Raw genomic sequence first — 16477 nt, 5'->3', positions numbered from 1 at the left:
AGAGACTATTTTAATTGATTTTGATCAACTCTACTCAAAACTGTATTCTAAGGTCCACATTAGAATTAGTCTTTAATAATCTGAAGATGTAATTCAATCATTTAAAAGAACATATTAAGAAGACCTTGGTAGAATTACATGTACCAAGAAACACCAGGCCTTGCACAGTTGCTCACGTGTGTAATCTCAGCACTTCGAGAGGCCGAGGCGAGTGGATCACAAGGTCAGGAGTTCGAGACCAGGCTGGCCAATATGGTGAAACCCCCGTCTCTACTAAAAATACAAAAAAAATTAGCCGGGCATGGTGACACATGCCCGTAATCCCAGCTACTTGGGAGGCTGAGGCAGGAGAATGGCTTGAACCCCGGATGCGGAGGTTGCAGTGAACCGAGATCGCGTCATTGCAGTCCAGCCTGGGTGACAGAGTGAGACTCCGTCTCAAAAAAAAAAAAGAAACACTGGACTTGGGCACAATGGAGATATGGCTGACTTTCTTTTGAAAAAAGAAGTAGTTTTTTGGGAGAGGGCAGGGCAAAGAGGTAAGAAGTAGTTAGTTCTGTAAGGAAATGTTAGAGACCATTTTGGAAATGTATTCATTATTTTAAGGCAACTAACAAATGATCATCTTTCAGTTAGGACATTGTAGCAGCAGCCTTTACGGGTCATGAAATTTGCATAATATCTAAAATTGTATTTCTGGAAATAGGTCAATGTCGATTAATAGTAGCTTTGTATAGAAAGGCAGATGCCAGCTAGCATAAAAGTGGTAGTACGTGCAGACGGTGGTAGTTCTGGAGTCCTGGAAGCCACGAGGTGCTCATCCATCACAAGGCCATCACAGCCGGGTAGAAATGCCTGAGGAAAGCAGCGGAGCTGACCGTGCCAGCATTTACACAGGGAACACTTCTTGGGCAGCCAGGTGTCATGGGGCACAGACCCACAGTTCTCTTTGCGCACATCGTGCTCACAGTTCCGTCCGTAGAAGGAGGGAGGGCAGGCACAAAAGGACTCCAGCATGCAGGTTCCCCCATTCAGGCAGCAGGTTCTGTTTAGCTCCTTACTGTGCTGTATTCCCATGGGCGGCACACGCTGGGAAGACCGAGGCCGAATTGCAGGCTCCTCCTGGGGCCAGGTCTCCCCGAGATGGACGAGCAAATTCCTGATGGCCCAGCCCGGCAACTAATCCCAGTTCAAAGGCTTTAGAAATGGCCATGATCCAAATCACACTGTAAGAGAAGCGGGCCATCTTCCTGCAGTCCATAGCTTTTAACAATTAGGGGGAAAAGAGGCGTTAGCATCGCTTTAATTCAGAGTCACTGCCAAAACAGCCAAAGGAAAACATTCATCTCCTAAAGCGAAAATGGCAATTTAAGAAGAAAATGAGAAATTCGCGTTCCCCAGAAGGTCGTAGCAGAAGCAGGAGCAAGGTGTCCAGGGGAAACTGGAGGGCTTTCGGCCTTGGACGTTTTGACCTTGAGCTGGAGACTCAGCCTTTCCGGGGATTCTCCTTCAACAACAAACCCCAGTCGGGGCGGGGAGACCTTTCAGGTGGGCGGGACGCCCACCAGCATGACAATGGCCCACACGCGGGGAGAGGAGTCTTGTAAAACTGTGGTTAACTAGCCCTAATATCTCTATCATTAGTTGCAGGCTAAAATGATCAGATGTACTCTTTTGGGAAAAAAAAAGAAAAAAGAAAAATCAGTTTCTCTAATCAAGTTGGTGATTCCAGGTTGGAGGGGTGGTGGAAAGTAATTGCTTTAATTAGGAAAACCTGAAAATGTATGGGTCTCAAGGCATTCGATATTTTATTTTATTTCAGGAAGTTTTACTTCCTGAAATTTGCTTCCACCTTTGTTTTTCCAAAAGGGTGTTTTGAGCCCCGTACTCCCCATGGGGGATACCCGGGTGGCCAAGAAAGGGGTGCTCTCCGCCTGAGGAGCTAGGTGTGTGTGTCGCCTGCTAGGTGTTTTCAATCAAACATTGACAACATTGTTATATGTAAACGGGGAGACAAAGGAACAATTGGATTGCTATAGAATCAGTCACTTTACCTTACATGGCGCGCAAGCTTATCCCAAAACAAATCACTTGGAGCAATTGTCAAAGACATCAAGGGTTTATTCTGAAAGTGTCAGCAGTTTCAGTCACTCATTCTTCCCTGGAAATCATTCCAGATGAAGAGGATCTGAGCAGTTCATTTTCACGTGGTAGAACCAGAAAGCACATTATTCACTGGCGAGATGAGCTGACTGTATTTTATCCATCAACAGTTATTCCCCAGGCAGATTATCAGAATGCAGCTGTTGAAGTAATCATGGAAAAATGTATTCCCACACATGTAAGATAGGTCATCTTCAGATGAAAGACCTTGCAACTGAGGCAGGGCTTATTTGAGAATAAGCACTCAGAGCCCCGTTTTAAGAAAGCTCCTATATTGTTTGCTTAGCAAAGGATCTGAAGTGGTAATGGGGGCACCAGGGAAAAAGTTACCCCAGACATTACGGCACATACAGCTTGCCAAAGAGATGGATCAATTCCACCTATTTTAGAGAATGAAATAGTGGGTATTTTCCTGCCATTATGTAGTAGCAACTTTTCCCTTTCACCAAATTTTGACTGTAAATGAGAAAGAAATAGGCCCTTTCGAAACTGAAGGCAATTAATTCCTGCAAGCAAAGTTTCCAAAACTGTTTCCATGACCTTCTCTATGATCCCTAACAACATTGCTCATTCTAGAAAAAAAAAAAAAAAGTCATTTAAGGACCAATGTTTTCCATCTGCTCTTTGAGTACTCACACTGATTTAATAGGCTTTGGTAGAGTTACCACTAAATTTTTGAAACGCAATTAATTTTGATCATTTCCCACATGTGTGAAGGAAGGTATCCCACTAGGATGTTGGACTTAATCAGGATAATGGTCTTTGGCCTATTCTTTGGGAAGAAGAAAAGTCATTGGATTGTATCATGACTTTATGAGACAGGTAAAGTAGGGTTTGAATGCTAGCCAAAGGAGTTTGGGCTGAGCTTACACCTCCACAGACATACTCTCTGATTCATTTATACTGATTGTCTTGTTGCCCTTCTAACTTTTATGCTTCTAATTCCTATATTTCCTGTGCTGTTTCTCTACTTGGAATTATTTTCCTCTGTTTCCTTTGCCTATGAACATCCTAATACATTTCAAAACCTAGATCAAGTTCTCTGTCTCCTGAAAAACCTTCCTTGACTGCCTCAGACTAAGGCCATCTCTCTCCATAATCAATAATACTCACACTAGCATTTAGCTGTATACATCTTGTATTGCTCTATGCTGGTTTCTTAAGTCTTAGCTTTGCCCCCCTAATTTGATTATAAAGTGCTCAATGACAGGAATGATATATGTTATGTTGCTCATTAAATACTTTTTCTTCTACACACACACGCACACAAGAATGTCTTCACATAGGTGACAATAAATGTTAATCATCTAATGTGTCAGTAAGAGATCATTGAAGGCTCTTCTGTAGGTAGATAGGATTTTAATGAGAGCAAAAACCTCAGAATTATTTTGAAACAAATTTAAGGAAACATAAAATATATCGTATTGCTTTCCAAACTGATAAATCATATCCCAGCACAATTAGTTAAATTGATTCATCCTACATGGAAAATTTGTACAGATGTGTCTACTTGGAGGAAGGGTGATAATTTCTGTTTTCTTTGTTCACATGTACATGTAGTAATTTTGGTTGGATAGTCAATCAGTTAAGTGACTGTGATTTATGGGCCATTATTTCCTTCTTTTCAACCAGTGGTTATAATGTCAAACATATATAAAATCTCTGTGGTGAGAGTGCCTGCCATAAGAGCCAAGCTAGCCCAGTGATATAAGCGGTGTCACCACAGTCAGGATGGCAGCCTGGGGAATAAAAGAACTCTGAACTGGAGAACCAGGAAAGTCATATTCAAGTTTAGTCCCTGATATAGCTAGGTGACTAATTAATTAATCACTTTACATCTCTGTGTCTGTTTACTCATCTATAAAGAAAGGATCAATAGCTCAAAAAAGCCAAGATGATAAAGAGTCACTGCACCTTAAATCTGGCTGAGATGATGTCTGAACAGACAGAAGGAAATTTTTTTCCACCTGCTCTGAGCTGCACCACAGCTACAACACACTAGGTGTAGCTGATAGGAATCAGAAACAGTGCACTACTGTAGGGTTGATCCATCTGGCAACGCCAGGCACATTGTACCTTATGAACTCAAGCTATGTTGAAAACACAAGCTAGTTTTAACTTATTACTGTCTTAGTTCACCCTCATGTCATCTGAGTCTTTATGGGAAGGGATGTCCTCTAGAGCAGGGAATTTTATTGAATGCTATAAATATAAGCTGTCACCTCATGTCAAAGTTTTCAGGTTTGGTATGGCTTAAAACAACTCTCTTTTAGGAAGAAATTCAAATGTTTAATTGCACAGGCTGTGTTTTATCACAGGCTGTGTTGGGGAAATACAGGGATAAAGATTGATTATGTTGGTCAGATGAGTATTGTACCTCCCCCTACGCTGATTTAAAAAAAAAAAAAACCCACTGCTAACGACAACCTACAGATGTTAACTGGAAGAACGGGCTAAACCAGTATTTTAAAATTTTATACAGTTATTCATTCATTTAACAGATGCTTTCCTGAATACATAATCTACACCAGGAATTGTGTTAAGCACTGCTTTATTAAAAGACAAAATATGGTTCTTGTTCTCCAACCAGGGTTCTGTCTCCTGTTCCTACTACCTTTTCTGGATACCATGGTTAAGATTCTGCAGATATTAGGGCTGTAGGTTGACCTCTTTGGGCTTCCAAGTTAAAACCCTACTACTCATGCAAAGGTTAACCCATCCGAGAGGGTAAAGCCTCATGCAGAAGTCTTCACCGTATTTCTCAGTTATCAGAGTCAAAGTGCACAAATATCAAAAAAAGAAAAGTTAAAAGAAAGGGAGAAAGGCAAGCAAAAATTATACTAAGAATGTAAACAGAAGAAATTTTTAAATAGCCATGAAAATCACGTTAGTCAGCCACAAAAAGGTCAGATGAGTCAAAGTTTCTATGAGCTTTCATGGACTATATGATACTTCTTTCCTCAGCCAAGGTTGGTGTTCTTGGATCTCCAAGGCTCTCATCCACTGTGGGGAGGCCCAGAGATATCCATTAGGGACACAGACGTCCCAAATATTGAATCATTGTTGGCTTCTAAGAACGAGAGAGCAAAAATGAGAGCAAAAACCTCATTCTTCAGGGCCTCAACAACCATTTGTTTAATGTTCCAGTAGTTGGCATTGAGGGATAGAAAATGAAATAATGGGTATCCCCATGGCTGAACAGAATACAGCAACTGATTATCCAGAGATGAGTGACACTTGAAAATCTAAGTAGAAAGTCAACATCCAGGCAATATGTTGGCAAATAGCAGGGCCCCAACCACTGGGCAATGTGTATGTGACAGGATTCCTATGCCAAGAGGACATAGACAAAGTGGAACTGGGCACTAGATCGTTAAGACAAAATGAACAATCAGGAAACAAGGCTGAAGGGAAGATAACAGAGCTGGAACACAAAGTCAGGTCTCGCCTAAAACAAGATTAACCTAATACCCTTTTCCAGAACATTAGACTAGGTGACTGTTGGTCCTTTCTGACCATAGTCAGGATTGGTCCCAGAGAATGGGTAGAGCTGAAGCCTGCCGGAAGGAGTCAAGCAGCTTCAGTTCTGGGAAGGAGAGACAACAGAGACTTGAAAGCAAACAGCATGTGATACTCAGAGTCCTGCCCTCTGACAGGAAACTAATAAAAAGAATCAAACCAAGGTATTATTGGCTAACTATGTCAACCTTTTCCAGAGCACTCTTACATTTTAATCTAATAAAAGAAATAACTATGTAAATATATGTAAATGTATTTCTGGATGGATTTGAGGGGAAGGTGCAGAAAGTAAGAAAAAGCCTAAGTGTTACCAAGTCTAGGAGTCCCAGAGACACAAATTACCTACTTTGTGTAATGTGAATGTTTTACCTAGATTGCAATTTGAGACTATATTCTGGGAATATGGATTTTTATAGAACTGAATCTGCCTGCTCATCCTAACCTCTGAGAGAAAACAAAGATATGGAGTAGTGGGTGAGGCTCACCTGCAGAATTGAAAGCAGCCAGCTGAAGCCCATCTGGATTTGGATTTGCTATTTTAGGAGTCAGAAACTGTTTATCAGAAACCATGACATAAGAAATTCTAAATTTTACAACTTGGCTCCATGTTTGCTATTTGTGCTGGCCCATGTCTGTTCTCCTGCGGTGATTAGCCTTCCTATGCCCCTGCTTATTCTCCTGTAGTGATTAGCCTTCAAACCTCTAGAGCGAGGATCAGCAAACTTTCTGTTAAGTGGCAAACAGTAAATATTTCAGACATTGTAGACTATCAAAGTCTTTATTACAACTGCTCACCTCTGCCATTATAATGCAAAAGCAATCATAGCAAATAAACCAGTGAGTGTGACTGTATTCTAATAAAACTTTATTTGCAAAAATAAGTAGTGGCCTCAAATTTAGACAGTGAAGCATAGTTCACAGACCTCTGCTCTGGACCCCCAAATGGACTATAGACTTATCGTTAGAAACAGCAGCAGAGGTGAGGCACCAGGAAGATTGCTAGTCACTCTGCAATCAAGTTTGGGCAGAAAGAGTCCAAGTAAGTCAGCTATGGAGGAAAGGGAAGCAGACAGAAACTTTGGGCCCTGCTGCTGCAAAGAAAGAAAGAATCTCAGAAAGTAGGTCTGGCTCTTACAATGGAGGTTGAGATTGATCAGTTGGAAATCCTTGTGTGGGACTCTCTGGTCAGTGCCTCCCATGGTACTTCTGAAATCACAGCAGAAAACTACTTCCTTTACTTATCCATAGGGCCAATTCTGGAAGGAAAAAAATTTAGGTGAAAGAAAAGTAAAGAAGGAAAATTACCTCAAGGAAGCTTGGAAACAAAGTCTGACTTCCCTTTATTGAAAGAACTTGGGCAAGAAGAAACCTGAGAGTATCTGGGACCCTGGCACAGGGCACTGAGGCCTACAGGGAGATTTGAAAATGTAGATTATAGTTATAATAGCCAAAGGAGTAACTAACAGTCATTAAAAGAACTCCTTTTGAGGTGTGAATTAAACTGTTGAGTGTTTCTTAAACTTCTGTGAATGTACAAATGTTATACTTTCTTCTTCAGGGTTCTTAGCGACTAATAAGTATGCAGACCAACTCCAAACCACATTTAAAATACAAAATAGATGTATATGGGTGAAGAAACATGTACATATGCTTAGAGATTTTTCTATTAGGACATATTTTCAACTGTGCCCTACAAATAACAACTGGATCCTAGACATGGAGCCAAAGTTTGTAGAATCCAACATTAGTCCCCGTGAAAACAAAAACTTCTGTTTCTCACTGTCTTCTGATATCCTAGCAAACACTCAAAGGTGAAGGCTCTTAGGAGACAAAGGATTTGCTATACCAAGGAGAAGGAGTTACAGTGCGAGAACGACCCCAACTGCAGTCTCCCTCAAGTCAAAATGATCTGATCCTGTTACTACTTTACTCTCTCCAGAAAGAGAAATGCACACCCAAGCGGACTGTTCCAACTTAGTCACAATCATGGGGTAAGCCAGCTAAGTAACTTAGGGATGGAGGGGAAGGGAAGTTTACAAAAACACACCCTCAAGCATGTGCATGTACTCTACAGCCAAAATGAATCTGAAGAAGAAACAACTCCTCACTTTCCACATAGTTTTCATTAGGTTTTCTCTCTTTTGTTGTGTGAGCAGAAGACAGTCTCCTTGGTAAATAAGGAAGGCCTGAAACAATCTAGACAGAGCTCATGAATCAGACATGATGGAAAATTGGTGACTCCAATTCATTAACCCAAGCCCATGATCCCTCAATGACAGAGAACTAGAAATTCAACTCTCTTGGTTTATGGAGCCATCTGCATAAGCTGGGACAACTTAGAAACACTAAGACATTTCAAATACACTCAGTTTAATCATGTGCCTGTAGAGTAGGCCTTAATATAAAGAGACTCCATCTATTGCAAACTCGTTTGCACAATCAAAGGCATGCTGATATATGTTATGAACGGTGTTTCAAATATGGCTCTCCTTATACCAAGACCATGTTCACAAAAAATAGTCAACTATTTTGGCTGAATAGACCAGAAACGATTTAGGATTTATTCTACCTGCTAGCCAGGAATTAACTAGTAGAACACTTGGAAATTACTATAAAGACTATATGATTTATTATACATTAAATTTCTCATTATTCTATGAGAGAAAATGAGCCTAATTTGTGGCAACAGAGATCTGGTCTTGACAACAAAAAGTCCTTCTGCATTACCTGATATGGTTCGGCTCTATGTCCCCACCCAAATCTCATCTTGACTTGTAATCCCCATGCGTGGAAGCAGGGACCTGTAATCCCCACATCTCAAGGGAGAGAGGTGATTAGATCATGGAGGCGGTTTCCCCCATGCTGTTCTCATGATAGTGAGTGAGTTCTCATGAGATCTGATGGTTTTGTAAGTGTTTGGCAAGTTCCTCTTTTGCTTGCTTCTCTCTCCTGCCACCTTATGAAGAGGTACCTGCTTCCACTTCACCTTCCACTGTGATTGTAAGTTTCCTGAGGCCTCCCCAGCCATATGGAACTGTGAGTCAATTAAACCTCTTTTGTTTATTAATTACCCAGTCTCAGGTAGTGTCTATAGCAGTGTGAGAACGGACTAATACACTGCCATAGTGTTTACTTTTTAAAATAGGTTAGCCATTGACTTGAAAATGGATTGGCATACTTGAGTTCTACCCCAGATCTACTACTTGTTTTCTTATGTAAATCTAGGCATGTCACTTAGCCCTCTGATCTGCAGTTCCTCATCTATAAAGTGGAATACTAATACCTATTTTGCATGGTTGTGGCAAAAATTAAAGTGAAATGAGACCATTGCATTGACTGTAACTGAATGCATGCTTCAATTCAACTAATGTTTATTGAAAGGCTACCATGTACAAGACACTGGGAGTTACAAAGATGTAGACAAGAGCTCTTGGGTTAGTGAATGAAATATCCACATACACAATGTGGTAAATAGAGTGCCGTGAAAGCCCAGGAAGAAAGAGCAACTAACGTGTGGGAAAGTTTGAGGTTGGCTTTGATAATTTTGCCTCTAAATAGGAAGAAGCATGTGGTGGGCTACTCTTAAGAGGGTGGAGGTTGTCTAGGGAGTGTATTCCAAACAAGCAACACACTGTGAAGCAGGGCAATGTCTAAATAAAATTTTCTTCAATGACACAAAGCACTTGAAAAACATACAGTGCCCATAATGCCCCCACACCTTAAGTAATTCAAAATAGAAATTAAGTATAAGGAACTACAACTAGGTTCTGAATTTATCCAAGGAAATAATCAACAATTATATAATGCTTACAGCGTTCCAGGCATTGTTGTAGGCATTTTACATTTGCTAACTCGTCTTATCTTTATAGCAATTCTATGAGACAGATATCATTACTATCCCCCATTTTACAGATGAAAACATGGGTTACATAGAGGTCAATTAACTTTCCCAAGGTCACATTTTTGATAAGCATCAGAGACAGGATTTGAACCAAGTTTATGTTCTTAATTGCTATGTTATTCAGCCACTTTGAGATTTCTCTCTCTCTCTCTCTCTGTCTCCTCTCTCACCCTCCTCTCTCCCTCCCTCCCTCCCTTCCTTCCTTCCTTCCTTCCTGCTTGCCTGCCTACCTTCCTTCCCTTCCTTCCTTCCTGTCTTCTGAGAAATCAAATATCAGCAATTTGGCCCTTACAGCTGCTTTTCTTAAACAACTTTAGACATCATGAAAATGTATTCATGCTTCCCAAACTGTGACTTGTGTGATTGTATGATGACAGTATATAAAGTCAGAGACTAAACAAGGCTCCTCTTCATGGAACATCGATTTTAGTGAAGCATATAATGGAGCTAAAATTTACTGACTATCTACTATAAATCAGTCATTTAGGCTTCAATACAACCCCATGAAGTAGGTAATATGATTATTTCCACTTTAATGGTGAGAAACTGAGACTTACAGAGACTAAGTAACTTGTCCAAGGTAACATAGCTAATAAACAATAGAGGTAGCCTAACTTGAATCCTAACTTGAAGCCTGGCAACTGATGCCAAATATTCGTAACTACTATGCTCCATATCTTTAAAGCATAGATAGATAGCAGAAAGCAAAATGCACATACATAACATTTTGAAGAAATGTCCAACTTGTAGCCAACTTGTTCAAGCTATAACCTCAGATCCCAACGATAGAGCAAAAATACTATCTTCAATCACTATAGCTACTGAGACGAGAAAAAATGAGAAGCCCTACAAAAATGTGCACATAACCAGAATTGGGTGGGACTGGCAGATTCAAAGGGCCCCATTCATATTGACTACCAAAAACTGTCTTGTGAGCGTCAAATTCTGGTTCCCTGTATTAGTTAGGGTCCCAAAAAGAAACCGATGACACATTCAAGTTAGGAGAATTTCAGGGGAGTTGCAATAAGAGACTATATGAAAGTAAATGAAACATAGGGGACACACAATGGATAGTGCAATAACTCAGAGCTATTAGCAGCAAAGCTGTTATCAGACTTAGATCTGAAGAGACAACAGGGAAGAATGGTTACTAAAGTTAGAAGAAAGTGGTTCAGAGAAGGCTGCCTTGAGAGAAGCAGTGACCTTTGGTTGAGGGACACAGCCATCCCAAGGAAAACTCATAGCAAGAGAACCAAAGGAATCAATACCCTGAACTCATTCTCATCCTTCCCTCTGACCTCCTGTGGGAGCGTCCCATTAGCCAAACTCAGCCAGATGCCAGAGGGCAAAGGAGCTGGTTGATGTAATCAGTATAGTTCAGATTATGGAGGCCAGAGAGCAGGAAAGAATGGGGAAAAGACTGGATTTGGAAATGGCAAATAGAAGATATCCAACACAGTTCCCTTGTGAGGCTGTGAGACCTATCAAAATGTAGTTACCAATTTCTCAGTCTGTTGATACCATGGAGACTCAATATAAGTGACCTCCACGTGATCATTCCAGCCCACAGACACTAAAATTCACAGTGTGTTAAGATATCACTAGTTGCTCTAATAAGCTCAAAACTCTCAGTGTCATAACACAGTAAAAGTATTTCACAGTTCAATGTGAATGTTTCTGGATATGAAGGGCTTCCGCATCGACATCAAGAACCCAAATCCTTCCATCTCATGCCTCTGCCCTCCTGGGGGAGCTTGGAATTTTCTCTATTCAGCCAGTAGATGAAGAAATAGACTAAAGTCACTGCTTCTTAACTACTTAGGCATAAAATAACACAAAGCAATTCCTCTAAAGTTCGATTAGAATTAGTCATATAGCCCCATCTAAATGTGAAGGGGGTGGGGATATGCAGTTCCTGACTAGATAGCCGCTATTCAACAGCAACCCTCCAATGTGAAATGGCAGCAGGAATCTTTGGGGTCAGTTAGGCATCTTTGTCACAGGTAGCTTTTCAGACTGATATAAATGTAAATTATTTATACAGACTAACAACATCCTACCAACCATTTAATCAAGCAGTTATTGCAGGACGCGATAATGGTAGGCATTTTGTGGAAGAGAAAGGAAGTATCCAAGCATAATAACTATCCTTAAAAGATTTACAATGTTTGCAGAGGCACCCAGGTAAAACATCTAAAACTGAATCAATTATTCAATTGTTTTCCAGTTCCTGATGCTTGGTACCATGGAAATATAAACATACGAATGGTTGATTTAATTAATTCTTTTTTTTCATCTAGATGTTTGCAGGCTTTCTACACAAATTCACATAATTGTCTTTCTGACTAAGATTGATCCATCAGTTTTGTTAAGCTACCAGTAACTTATTTGTTTACTCAGAAAATATAGTCAAGCATTTTTTCTGTAGCTGTAGCAACAGCCTTGGGTCCCATAATCACTACAGATTAGCCCCCTTAGTATTCTAAGGCCATTCATTTAATCCCAAGAAATAGTTACTAAGGAGCCTAATTTTATTATCTCATAAAAAGAAAAGAATTCCAATCATTTAAATGTAATTTTACCCCCAAGATTTCAACCTCTAATTCAATTTCTATTGATTTAGGGTTTTTCTTTTTTCCTTCCATATATCCTTTAAGGGCACCTTAGTTATTTTATTCTTTGAGATTGAATTTTGTGAAAAACAGCAGTGAAACACAGATCAGGTTTCGTTTGTAAAAGTCAAAAGCTGCCTGGCAGAACAATTAGCAAGGAGACTGTGAGAAAGGCTGGAATCCACAGATACTGACAAACATCTGCATTCCTGACATGCCAATCTCATGTTTTATTGGAGGAAAAGTTACACTTCTAATGATGTGAATATGTGATGTTTGTCTTTCCTCTTTAGATTAAGAAAAGGCCATAGTAAGTTTTAAAATAAATAAAGCAGCAGCTACTGTGGGCTGCCACTGAGGACATGGCACAAAATCTATGGAGGCTCCATTCAGAGCTTGGATAATTGAAGGTTGCAGTTACTTTAAAAATTTAAAATTAGCCTGCCAAACTTTCAACCTCCCCATGTACCACCCAAGAGCTGCTCACAAGAAGCAATACTAGCTCCTGCAAATTGCAGCTCCTTTTCCTGGCCTTTCGTTAAGATATATTAATTAGCAGTGAAAGGGTTGTAGATCTAAAATAGAAGGAAAAGGAGCTCAAAGCCTAGTAAAAGCCCTACATCATGGAGAGATTACCACAGCTACCATACAATGCAGATCAGAGGAAATTAAAATGAACTATCTGACAGAATTCACTGAATACGGGGCTCTGCTGACTGGCTACACTTCCTCTAGCACAGCCTCTTCACCATTTCAATGTAAATGAAAAAGAGCCTTAAGATATTGTACAGTGGAGAGGAACCAGTCCAGCAGCCAGTCTTGTGCTTAGGCAGAACAAGTGGCCATTATGAAGAAAACCAAAGCTCTTTCTTTCGCAAATTGAAATAAAATGAAAATATTAATCTCATCAGGGTGCCTGGGGCACTGATGCTTGCCCAAACATTTGGCCAAACATCATTCCCGGTGTTTCTGGATGGGGTTAATATTAGAATAGGCGAATTCAGTAAAGCAGATTGCCCTCCTTAATGTGAGTGAGTTCATCCAATCATTTGTGGCCCTGAATAGAACAAAAAGGCTGAGCAAGAGGGAACTCCTCTGCCTGACTGTTTGAGTTGAGACATCAGTTTTTTCCCTGCCTTCAGACTAAAAACTGAAACATGGGTTCTTCCTGGATCCCAAGCCTGCCAGCCTTTGGACTGGAATGACTCTGTATCTCCAGCTTGCCAACTACAGATCTTGGAACTTGTCAGCCTCTATAATTGTGTGAATTAATTCAATGTGTGTGTGTGTGTGTGTGTGTGTGTAATCCACTCATCCTACCCATCCTATTGGTCTATTTCTCTGGATAACCCTGACTAATTTAACAAGTGCAACTTATCATTTAAAAAAATTTATGGTTATTGCTTTTTGTGTATCTAAAGAAACCTTTATCATCTGCAAGATCTTGAAGACTTTCTTGTATATTTTATTCTATAATTTCTACATTTAGCTTTTACATTTAGGTCCATGATCCACTTTAAGTTAATTTTGTGTATGAAGTGAGGTATGAATTGAAGTTCTCTTTCTCTCTTTAAAGTAGTTGTGCCTCAAATCCTTTTTCAAAAAAATAATAAACTTCATTTTTTAGAGCAATTTTAGGTTCACATAGAAATACTAGGAGGCCGAAGCGGGTGGATCACCTTAGGTCAGGAGCGCAAGACCAGCCTGGCCAACATGGCAAAACCCTGTCTCTACTAAAAATACAAAAATTAGCTGAGCGTGGTGGTGTGTGCCTGTAATCCCAGCTACTCAGGAGGCTGAGGCAGGAGAATCGTTTGAACCCGGGAGGCGGAGGTTGCAGTGAGCCAAGATCACACCACTGTGCTCCAGCCTGGGTGACAGAGTGAGACTCTGTCTCAAAAATAAAATAAAATAATAAAATAAAATAAAATAAAAGAAGAAAATTGAGTGAAAAGTACACAGATATCTCACTCCCTTCTCTAACCTCCCCAGCATCAATATCATTTGCTACAATCAATGAACCTACACTGAGACCATACTATCAACACAAATCCATAGTTTACATTGTTTCAGTCTTTGTGTTGTAGTGTATGAGTTTTGACAAATGTATATTGACATATATCTATCATTATGGCATCATACAGAATAGTTTCATTGCCCTAAAACTTCCTTGTGCCCCACTTTTTATCCCTTCATTCCCTCAAGTCACTGGCAACCACCAATCTTTTTACTGTCCTTATAGTTCTGACTTTTCCAGAATGTCATATAGTTAGACTCATAGAATATGTATGCAGCCTTTTCAGATTGGCTTCTTTCACTTAGTAATATAGATTTAAGTTTTTTCCATGTCTTTTGATGGCTGGGCGGCTCATTTATTTTAAGTGTTAACTAATATTCTATGGTCTGGAAGTATCACAGTTTACTTAATCCATTCACCTACTGAAGTTTTGGTAATTATGAATAAAACTGCTACAAATATTTGTGTGCAGATTGTTGCATGCACATAAATTTTCAACTTTTGTATTTAACTTTGTATGATACTTCCAAACTGCCTTCCAAAGTGAGGGTACCATTTTGCATGCCCACCAGCAGTGAATGAGAATTCCTGTTACCCCACATGTTCACCAGCATTTGGTGGTGTCAGTGTTTGGGATTTTGACCACTCTAATATGCATGTAGTAGTATCTCACTATTGTTTTAATTTGCAGTTTCCTAGTAAAATTTGATTTTGAGCACCTTTTCATAAGTTTAATTTGCCATCTGTATATCTTCTTTGATGAGGTGTCTGTTTAGACCTTTTGCCCATTTTTTAATCGGGTTTTTCATTTTCTTATTGTTTAGTTTTGTGGGTTCTTTGTACATTTAAAGTAACAGTCCTTTATCAAATATATATTTGCATTTTTTTTTCAGTCTGTGCCTTATCTTCTAACTCTCTTCCTAGCTTCTTTCACAGAGTAGAACTTTTTAATTTTAATGAAAGTCTAACTTATCAACTTTTTTCAGATATTTTATCAAAGGCACAATCAATGAGAGTCATCACCAGACCCAAGGTTATCTAGATTTTCTTCTATGTTATCTTCTAGGAGTTTTACAGTTTTGTGTTTTACATTTAAATCTATGATTCATTTTGAGTTAATTTTTCTGAAGGGTGTAAGGTCTATATCTGGATTTTTTCGTGTGCATGTTTGATATCCAGTTGTTCCAGAACCATTTAGTCTCTTTGGACTATCCTTTCCCCCATTAGATTGCCTTCACTCCTTTGTCAAAGATTTGTTGACTGTATTTGTGTAAGTCTCTGTGTGGGCTTTCTATTCTGTTCCATTGGTCCATTTGTCTATTCTTTCACCAATAAGCCACTGTCTTATTGCTGTAGCTTTACAGTAAGTCTTGAAGTTGGGTAGTGCCAGCCCTCCAACTTTGTTCTTCTGCTTCAATATTGTGTTGGCCAATATAGATCTTTTTGCCTTTCCGTAGAAACATTAGAATCAGTTTATCAATACCCACAAAATAACACTGGGATTTGACTGGGATTGCATTGAATCTATAGTCAAGTTTGGGAAAGTTGACATCTAACTAATATTGAGTCCTCCTTTTTATGAACATGAAATACCTTTCCAGTTATTTATATCTTCTTTGATTTCTTTCATCAGAGTTTTCTAATTTTTTCATAGACCTTGTACATATTTTTGTTAGATTTATTCCTAAGTATTTTATTTTTCTCAGTTAATTAAATGGTCTAGTGTTTCTAATTTCAAATCCCAATTGTTCATTGCTAGTATATAGGAAAGCAATTGAATTTTCTATATTAACCTTGTATCCTGCAACCTTGCTATAATCATTTATTAGTTATGGGAGGTTTATTTGTTTGTTTTTGTCAATTCTTTGAGATTTTCTACATAGACAATCATGTCATCTGTGAATACTGACAGTTTTATTTCTTCCTTCTCAATCTGTATATCATTTCTTTTCTTATTGCATTAGTTAGGACTTTCAATACAGTGTTGAACAGGAGTGGTGAGATGGGACATTTTTGCCTTGATCCTGATCTTAGAGGGAAAGCATCCAGTTTCTCATGACTAAGTATGATGTTAGCTGTAGGTTTTTTATAGCTAATCTTTATCAAATTGGGGAAGTTCTCTTTTCTTCCTAGTTTTCTGAGAGTTTTATCATGAATTGAAGTTAGATTATCAAATGCATTTTCTGTATCTATTGATACGATCATGAGATTTTTCTTCTTTAGCTTGTTGATGTGAATTGTTGAATTACCTTAATTTCTTTTTGA

The 16477-nt window shown here is 39.2% G+C and overlaps 1 protein-coding gene across 1 annotated transcript; it reads right to left on the bottom strand.

Moving 5' to 3' along the window:
• Nucleotides 1-675: 675 nt before the first annotated feature.
• Nucleotides 676-1492, bottom strand: CRIPTO3 (cripto, EGF-CFC family member 3). The gene is given in 2 exon segments (XM_054676420.2): nucleotides 676-1132; nucleotides 1134-1492. Coding segments are annotated over 2 exon segments (543 nt in total). The 5' UTR covers nucleotides 1262-1492; the 3' UTR covers nucleotides 676-717.
• Nucleotides 1493-16477: the final 14985 nt, after the last annotated feature.

Source organism: Pan troglodytes, chromosome X, assembly GCF_028858775.2.
Source record: "Pan troglodytes isolate AG18354 chromosome X, NHGRI_mPanTro3-v2.0_pri, whole genome shotgun sequence".
Lineage (NCBI taxonomy): Eukaryota > Metazoa > Chordata > Mammalia > Primates > Hominidae > Pan > Pan troglodytes.
This window is presented reverse-complemented; position numbering and strand designations above follow the sequence as displayed.